The following is a 9,581-nucleotide window of genomic DNA, read 5'->3' as shown; positions in this document are numbered from 1 at the left end:
ATGGCCCAGAGGGGACACCACCTGATACTGCTGCTCGTCTGGCTGGCCACGTGGCTGACTCTGGCCAGGGGGGAGACGCGCTATGAGAAGTTCTTGAGGCAGCACGTCGATTACCCAAAGAGCAGTGCCCCGGACTCCAGGACCTACTGCAACCAGATGATGCAGCACCGGGGCATGACCTCAGTGGTCTGCAAGTTCACCAACACCTTCGTCCATGCCAGTGCTGCCACCATCACCGCTGTCTGCGGCTCTGGGGGGACCCCGGCGAGTGGGGACCTGCGAGACAGCAAAGCCTCCTTCGCCCTCACCACCTGCCGGCTGCAGGGGGGATCACAGACACCGCCCTGCAACTACAATGCAGACCCCAGCACCCAACGCATCCGCATCGCCTGTGTGGGGAGGGTCCCTGTGCACTACGACAAATCAATATAGCCTGGGCCCATTGCACAGCACGGTCAGTCCCCCCAGCCCCTGCTCTGCTGCTGCCCCGAGTGCGATTATAATGCAGAGCCATCCCTTCTCCACCCCCTGCTGCTCCTTATGCCCATTATACAGTATAGCCGCCCCTTCCTCACCCCCACCCTCTGCTGCCCCTAGTGCTCATTATACAGTATAGCTGCCCTTCCCCACCCCCATCCTCTGCTGCCCCCTAGTGCCCATTATACAGTATAGCTGCCCCTTCCCCACCCCCACCCTCTGCCACCCTAGTGCCCATTATACAGTATAGCTGCCCCTTCCCCGCCCCCACCCTCTGCTGCCCCTAGTGCCCATTATACAGTGTAACCGCTCCTTCCCCACCCCCACCCTCTGCCACCCTAGTGCCCATTATACAGTATAGCTGCCCCTTCCCCACTCCTCAGCCCCTGCTGCCTCTAGTGGCCCGTATGTAATAATGTGAGCCGGATCTATGACCACGACCCTGAGACGCTACTGTGATACAATTAATACATCATCATCATCATCAATGCAGCGTTTTCTGGGTTGGTGATGTGGCATAAAGATTGCACTAGGTGGAGCCCTGGATGCTGTTACTGGGCTGCCTCCTGCAATAAAACATGATTGCAAATGCAGCGTGGCTAGGTCTACTGTTGTGCCGGACTTGATGCAGAGAAATCAGACTTTTCTCTCTTTCTCTTTCTTCCTGCTGCAAGCTCCCCAACCGCAGAAGGGTGTGTGGGATGACGAGGGTGTGTTGGGAAATGATTTACACGTCCATTCCCTTTTCGGGCTTCCCCTTGGCTTTGAGATAGTCTCAGCATAAGGGGACTGGCTGGCTCTGGCAGGCAGGGAGTGGGGTAAAATGTGTGTGCCCCCTACAGATCTGGCCCTAGGTCATTGACACTGTATTTTAGTTTATAAGTCCCTATATAGGGAACAAATATTTGATAATGGACTCGTCAATCTAGTTGAGAAAAGTATAACAAGATCCAACGGCTGGAAGTTGAAGGTAGACAAATTCAGACTGGAAAGAAGGTGTAAATGTTTAACAGAGAGGGCCAAGTGAGCCGGAAATGTGTGGAGGAGCAGGGGGCTCTGGCTCGCTCAGCCCCTATCCCCAGCATCCAGACCCAGGTTGGGAGCGGAGGGAGTGGGCTGCTGCCACCTCCCCAGCTGGGCTTTCTCACAGGCAGTCACAGCGCTGCACAGAGGCAGTGACCTTGAGTGGCCACCTTCAGGCGGTGTGAGAAGCAGCTCTGTCCCGCCCCTTCTGCTCCCCGACTGGGCCCGTCTGCCGGGGACAGGGGCTGAGTGAGCCAGAAACGTGCCAGGAGGAGGGGCAGTGGGCGGACAGAGCCCATGCTCACCCCCCCCCCCAAAACTTTGGCACGGAGAGAGTGGTGGCCCCAGGTTGAGCAGAAGTTGCTGGGAAAGGCCCTGGGAGCAGGGTCCCTCTGTTCAGCTGGAGGTAGGGGCATTGCCTGCAGCCCTCTCCTGAGGAGGTGTCTGTGGCGGCGCAGGAGTTCCAGGGAGACACTGGTGCTGTGAATCTCCCCAGGCCAGGGCCAGTCCCATCCCCAGCCCAGCCCAGAGACATGTGCTCCCAGTGCTTGTGGCCCCAGCCCCCCAGGAGCTGGCATGATTGGCTGCCCTGGCCCAGGGGAGGTGGGGCAGGAAGGTTCCTCTCAGAGGTGACATATGTAGTGGTCACGGTGCCCCCTCTTTACATTGTGCCCTCCCCCACTCCGGTATCAGCAGTCACGGGTCATCTCTGCAAGAGGGTAATTAACCATTGGCACAATCTACGAAGGGTTGTGGTGGATGCTCCATTGCTCACAATTTTTAACTCAAGATGGGATGTTTTTCTAAAAGCTCTGCTCCAGGAATTATTGGGGGGCAGGTCTCCTGCCTGTGTGATCCAGGAGGTCGGGCTAGATGGTCACAGTGGTCCCTTCTGGCCTTGGAATCTATGAATCTAGTGAGTACTGACTCCAATCCGGCCATAGAGCCTGCTGTTGGAGTTGGGGGTGATGGTCAGGAATGCGATATGGGGCGCTGCCCCTTTTGGGATGCCAGCTCCAGTCCTGCTCCATGGCATGGGTTCTTTCTGGCTATGAAGGGGCTACAGGACCTTTCCCCTCTAGGTGACACCAATTTCTCTGTGGCCATAAGCTGGGTGGCTCAGTGGGGGTAGGGAAGGGGCTACAGGGATTTTTATCTCCGGAGTATCAGGTGCCATGTTGTAGGACAAAAGCCTAATGGGAAGAAATTGTCTCAAGTAAAATTGTACTCCATTTTGTTTATTTTGCCTTATACTCCATTTTGCTAGCTTTGAATTAGCAAGATGAAATTGTTCTGGGTTTATTCTTTACTGATTGTGTTAAGGATTGTTTCTAGAAGGATAGAAGTTTTATGGCTGTAATTGCCTTATTTACTGTTGGTGTGAGTGAAGAACGTGTGGTGATTAACTGAGACAGGACAACTGGCCTGGATGGTGAAGGGAGTGGAACGATCCAGGATGGCAGATTGACGACCCTAAAGCAAAGGCACCCCCGAAGGACGAGATAAGGAGTTGAGCCAGAGGGATGAGATAAGAAACAGCTGCGGATCCTCCCAGTAACAACTCAAAATAATGCTAAACAGAGCAATCTTGAATCCCTCGTGATTGACAGCTCCGGTGTGACACAGCAAGGTCCAGAGACTTGTATGGGAAGTTATCACTATAAAAGAAGGGTGTATGGCCATGGGACTTTGGGTTCATTCTGAATCAACACTGGAGCTTCAAACGCATTCGACAGAGCCCAGCTCCCCTCCCTCGTGTGCAGTTTCAGCTGGCCACTGAAACTGAACAAGCAACACTAAGGATGTAACTATAAGATCCAGCTGCAGAACCTTTTTTTTTGGGGGGGGGGGTTATGAATGGAAGCATATGCTGATTTCAATGCTTAAATTGTACTCTCAGTAAATGCGGCGTGTTGCCTTATCCCCTTTTAAAAGACTCCCTGTGCTTCTTCTAAGCATAACAATGTGGCTGCAGCTCAGCGGGGTCTGCCTGGCTGCAGGTGTGAGTGAGTCTGGGAGGGGATCTGGGAGCATAGAGGTTTCATCTGAGGTCTGGCTCATCTGCTTGCAGCCAAAGTTTCCATGGGGCTGGAAGGGTCCCCGTGCCCCACAGCCACCTCTGGGGCTTTGTCCAGGCAGGTTTGCAGTGTAGAGGCAGAGCTGGATTCTCCTACCCCTGCTCCTTTCACCCCCTGCTCTGCAGCTCCCACAAACAGCAGGGCATTTATTCAGCCATCACCACAGCAGTGCCCCTTTGCCGTGATACAGCATCCGGCATCCATGCCAGGCACCTCCAAGCCCTTTACACAGACCGGGCCAGAATCTTCACCCCCTTCTCACAGGCGTGGGAAACCGAGGCAGAGATGGGAGATGGAAGAGGGCCCACGACGCTCAGTGCGGTCAACGGGAGAGGGAAATATTAATGGGCATGAGCCCTGTGACTCAGAGCGCTGAGCTGGTACATTGCGGGTTATGGGGTCAGTGCTCACTGGAGCCCGGGTGAAGCGCCTCGGGGTGGGGGTCACTTTTCACTGCCTTTGCCCGCGTGGACATCTACAGGATTGCTGCAGGAGAAAGCCGTCCTCTCAAAAGCCGAGTGTCTGTTACTCTGGGCTCCCGATGAGAGGACTCCTGGACTCCCAGCCTTGCCACTGAGCTCCTGTGGGGCCTTGGGAAGTCACTGCTCTGCTCATGACTCAGTTTCCCCTCCCAGCCTTCTCCCATTGCAGAGGAGTGCCAGGGAATATGAACAGGTGGAGCAGTGTGGGGAGGCATGAGGGGGGAGTAGGGAGAAAAAGGGGTTGGGTGGCAGCAAGGAGAGGGGATTAGTGGGAGGGGGATAAAGAGGAGAGGGTGGTGAGGGAGGGGAGAGGGGCTTGGGGGCACAGGCCAGGGGGTGGGGATGAGGGGTGGGGCATGGGAGGGGGACATAGTGGTGAGTGGCAGGTGGAGTAAGAAGTATTGGGGGAGCTGTCAGCTGCTTCTTGTGTGCTGTCCCGCTGGGGGATACTGGAGCCCCTCATGTCCAAGCTAGAATCCAGGGACCCTGCCCCTCTATGGGGGTCTGAGCTAGGGATCATACATGTGCCTCAGGAGCTGGGTGGGGAGCTGAGAACAGGCACACTCGGTGCATGGCCCAGGCTCTGAAGCCCTGACTGTGGGCAGGGGGCTCAGAACACCTGGGGAGACACCTGGAGCAGTTTCCACATCTCAGCACAATTGCCCAGGGCCGCCCGGCGGGGGGTGTGTGCAAGTGGGGCAATTTGCCCCAGGTCCAGGGCCCCGCAGGGGCCCTGCGAGCCCTGGCCCGGTGGCAGTCCGGGTCTTCGGCGGCATTTCGGCGGCGGGGGGCCCGTCAGTGCTGCCGAAGACGCGGAGTGACTGAAGGGCCCCCCGCCGCTGAAATGCCAACAAAGACTCGGACCGCCGCCGGGTGAGTACAAGCGCCTCAGCTCCCCCGCTTTGCCCCAGGCCCCCTGAATCCTCTGGGAGGCCCTGCCATTGCCCCAGGCTGTATCATCTCTGGGGGGGGGGCATCTTGCCCAGCTGAGACCTTCCTGTCGAGGTGCCCCGGTCTCTTCGCAGCTCACCCAGCCTCCCGGGCTGCAGAAAGGTGTGTAGTGCCCCTGCCCCTTTCACTAGCCCAGTTCTGGGGCAGAGGCTCTATGTCTCCCCTCTCCTGCCCCTTTCATGGGCTCCTGACGGCCCCACCCCCAGTTCCCCAGGGCCCAGCCTGCTTCCCAGGGGCATGGAGTGGCTGAGAGGAGTGGAGAGTGGGTGTTCGGGGGGGTCAGAGCAACAGGGGGTTGTGACGGACACTCAGCACAATGAGCACAGTGGAAGGGGTGCTGGAGGAGCAGGGGTTGGGGAGTCACAGCAGCTGTGTGGACATGGGGGTTGGAGCAGAGCGGGCGAGTGTTGGAACAAAGCCGGGGTGAGCGGGGTGGAAAGGCCGGGGTGAGAGAGGTGCAGTGGGAGTTGTTGGAGTGGCTTCAGCTCTGTCCCCCACCGAATACCTCCACATCCATCCATCTGAGGTTTCTGGCCATTAGCCACATTTCCCAGATGGGAAACTGAGTCACAGAGTGTCAAAGGGCTTGTCTACATGGGACATTACACTGCCCCCTGTGCCCCTCCATGTTCTGCATGGCACACCCAGGGGAAGCTCTCACAACCCTGGGGCCAAGGGCAGAGGCTGGGAAAGTGGAACAGGGGGGGAGGGGGGACTTGAAAAGCCTTCCAGCCAAGCCCTTTGAGAGATGGTGGATGAGACGGAATAATGGAACATCCCATCTGAGCCGAGAGCCTGCAGCAGGGAGTGAGCTGGGCCCAGTCAAACAAAACACTCCTGGGTTCTAGCCCCCGGCTCTGGCAGGGAAGTGGGGGTCTAGTGGTTAGAGCAGGGGGGCTGGGAGCCAGGACTCCTGGGTCCTCTCCAGGCTCTAGGAGGGGAGTAGGGTCTAGTGGATTAGACCAAGGGGGGGCTGGGAGGTGGGACTCCTGGGTTCTCTCCCCAGCTCTGAGAGGGGAGTGGGGTCTAGTGGTTAGAGCAGCAGGGGCTGGGCACCAGGACAATGGACACCTTAAGGAAGCCTCATGAGAAAAGAAAGCTACTCCCAGCAGGAGCTGGCTAAGGGAGCAGAGGGTCCTGGGGAGAGGCAGAGCCCCTGGGAAATGCTTCGAAGGGGAGGTCTCCTCAGGGGGCAGCTAGTGTGGGGGACCACCAGGAAAGGAAACTGAGGAAGGATGCTCCCGGGGGAAGCTGCTTTGAAAGGGAGGCGCTATGCACCCTAAGTCCCAGGGGAACCTGATCTTGCCACCAGCAGAAGGATATCACCAGGAAGCAGCGCCAGAGCAGAGGGAAGGTCCATGCGGTTTGACCCCGGCAGGAGGATCTCTTCACCAGCTAGGGGCAAGAGGCCCTGACTTCAGAAGGGTATTCTTTCCCACTGGGGGCTGGCCAGTAAAGCACCTGGACATACGTGAGGTTAATGGACTAAGGTTAACTCGGCCCCCTCACTCTCCAGCTGGAGATGCTGGGGCAAAGGCCTATTTGCAAAACGCCTTCGGGTTAAATAAACTAGGCGCTGCTCAATATACGTAAGAATCATTGGACATATTGAAAACCCACCAGAGCAAATGAGGCAGAGATGGAATGACAATGTTGCACTGGGCCACCAGGGGGAGCTCCAGGGGTGAAGGCCACCATTCTGCTTCTCTTTCCATAACTCCATGAAAAGAGGAAAACTACGGTTGCCAATTTTGGTCAGACGTATTCCCGGAGGTAGGAGCACCCTGCTCTGAGCTCCTCTGGGACAGGGAAGACGAGACTAGCTAGTTATCCTGGGGCAGTGTCTTGTGCTGCAAGAGTCAGGACTTCTAGGTTCAATTCCTGACTCTGCACGTGGGGCAAGGCACGTCCCTTCTCTGTGCCTCGGTTTCCCATTCTGCACAATGGGATTGCAGTAACAGTCTCTTTCCCAATGTAGGGCCTGATCCACAGCCAGGGAAAGACTCCAGTTGGTTGCAAGGGGTCTGGGATAAGGCCCATAATTCGCCAAGCCAGGCAGTGTGGGCTAGAGGAGAGGGAATGGGGCTGGGATCCAGGACACGTGGGTTCTGTTCCCAGTTCTGGCCTGTTGTGTGATCTTGGCCCTGATGCTTTGCTGCCCATGCCTCAGTTTCTCCTCCCAACCTTTCTCTCTATGTGCACTGGAAGCTCTTCAGGGCAGGGGTTGTCTCTTACTCTGACTGTGCAGTGCCCTGTACAATGGGGGCCCTGATCTCAGTTGCAGCCCCTAGGTGTTCCCAGAGCTCCAAGAACCAATTCCTAGGAGATTAACAGGGTATCGCAGGTGGCTCCATGTCTGCAGGGGGGAGAGAGTTCATTGCTGTGCTAGAGTCCCAGCGTTGCCTGTCATGACTGGGTCCCATGTGCTCGGTGCTGAACAAACACAAGGCCAGGGACAATCCTGGCAGCAGAGACCCTACAGTGTAACAGCCACCAGCAGAGAAAGGGGTGGGGATGGGGACAGAACATGGAGGCCAGAGACCATGGTGATGGGTGTCCCTGGCATGTTAGAGACAGGCATTGTGGCTGCTGGGTTGAATGGGGAGTAGAGGAAGGATGTGGAGGAATGGGAGGGGGCCATCGGTCAGGACTGAAGGGTGCTGGTAAAGCTGTGTTGGGGGCAGAGCTGAGGTAGGAGCGTGCTCTGGATAGGGACTGAGGGGCACCGGCAGATCTTTGACACTTAACAGCAAATATTTACCAAACCTGGTGCCCACTTTTTATGGCCATTGACTGGGAGTCTCTGCTTCCCAGCTGTGTTTGCTGAGTTGCTAATTGTGTGTCTCCCGCCCTCGGGCTCCATATAAGGGCCCCAGAGTGGGAGGAGGCTCAGACGCTTTCTGGATCCAGCTCCCAGACGAGCCCCAGGACAAGGTGAGGTGGCGACCCAGCTGGGGTCAGGTTCTGAGGTATCTTCCTAGCTCTGGGGGCGCATTGGGGCTGGTGAGTCAGAGCAGGTGGGGGCCGTGAGCCAGAACTCCTGGGCAGAGCTGGGCTAGAACCTTTCAGCCGATAGTCGTTTGCTCTCCAAACAAATACCCTTTTGGTCAACACGAAATGAGCTGCGAATTCCTGTGTCGGCTGAACCTGAGAGAACAAAACGTGGCAGAAATGGCCATGTGAGAGGCTCTGCGTCAGGTGGGAATTTTTCATTTTGAGGCTGGGTATTCTGATAAAAGCAGCGGAAGATGAGAGACACAGGATGGCTGAGGAGAAAATACCGGCCCTTTAGCCCCGAGGTTCGGTCACTTACCAGGGATGTGGGAGATCTGCCTGATGAACAGAAAGGATTTGGATTTGAGTCTCTCTCTGGGTCTCTCCTCTTGCAGTTGTTCTACCTGGACTCAATAATGAGCCATTGGAGCAGGTATTTGAACTTTACTCTGATAAATGGCACAGCGCCGAGTGAAGGTTGCTTGGCAGTGGGTCGTCCCCTGGCAGAACTTTGAGCTGAGCAAAACTCAAAGGTCTGTAAAGCGGGAAATGCACCTTTAAGGCTGCCCATGTAACCTTAACTCGGCCCACTTTTAGCACTGCCCCGCTATGCCCTGTTAACACATGTGTGTGCACCAAGCATGCCTGTTGTAAACTCCCTGTGCAGAGGGGCAGGTCTGCCCCAGACCCTGGTTCACATAGGGAGTAGAGTGGGGCTCGGACACCCCCAGAAAGATGAGCCCCCTCCAGATTCTGGCTCACATGAAGGGGGCAGAGATGAGGGGTCAGACACCCATAAATGTGCAGTTCCCTTTCCTAGATCCTGACACACACACAAGGGACAGGGAATGGGGTTCAGACACCTCTGGGGGACAGGGACCTCCAGATCCTAGCTCACACACTGGGGTAGAGAAAAGGACTCAGATGCTCTGAGATAAGCAAGCCCCCCAGAATCTGGTTCATGTGAGGGGGACAGAGAAGGGGGAGGTCACATCCCTGTGGGGGGGCCGGGGGCCCCACAGAGGGTGGCACATATACAGGAGGGTAATGTGGGGCTGACAGGATCTCCTTCCCCAATGCTCCCCCAGTCTCCTTATAATTCCCCCCAATGTTCCCCTTTTCTGTGTCCCACCCCTCCTCTTCCCTTAATACCCATGAGCCCCCAACATCTCTTCCACCACTACTACCCCTCCCCATTTATCCCTCTCCCCTTGCTGCAGCCCCCCACCCTTCCTTCTCTCCCCCCATTCCTCTGCCCCCTACTTACTCCTCCCCTCCCAGGAAGTAAGCATGTCACATCCCCCCCTCCCCCAAAGACTTTGATCCCATACCCCTCACAATGCAATGGCCACCCAGCTTCAGCAGGAGAGAGACCCCATGACAGCATCCCACAGCCCCAATTCAACTCCTGCTCCTCGGCAGGCAGAGGGGGGACTTGAACCCAGCCCATTGGGCGACAGGTTAAAGGGGAGCCCGACTCCAGCCCTTCAGGAAATCTCCTCCTCCTCCGCTTTAATCCAAGTGCCGACACGGACGGGAAACCTGTCCCGCTGGGGCGCAGCGGCAGGTTTGGTTT

At 56.7% G+C, this 9,581-nt stretch overlaps 1 protein-coding gene across 1 annotated transcript; it reads left to right on the top strand.

Annotated features, from left to right (window-relative positions):
* On the top strand, nt 1-432 carry LOC112116129 (ribonuclease). The gene has a single exon (XM_024213463.2). It carries the CDS (start codon nt 1-3, stop codon nt 430-432), a length of 432 nt encoding a protein of 143 aa, XP_024069231.2.
* Nucleotides 433-9,581: the final 9,149 nt, after the last annotated feature.

The sequence above is a fragment of the Terrapene carolina genome, unplaced genomic scaffold (genome assembly GCF_002925995.2).
Source record: "Terrapene carolina triunguis isolate 2854851 unplaced genomic scaffold, T_m_triunguis-2.0 Scaffold612, whole genome shotgun sequence".
NCBI lineage: Eukaryota > Metazoa > Chordata > Testudines > Emydidae > Terrapene > Terrapene triunguis.
The sequence above is the reverse complement of the archived record's forward strand: the minus strand, read 5'-3'. Positions and strand labels throughout refer to the sequence as shown.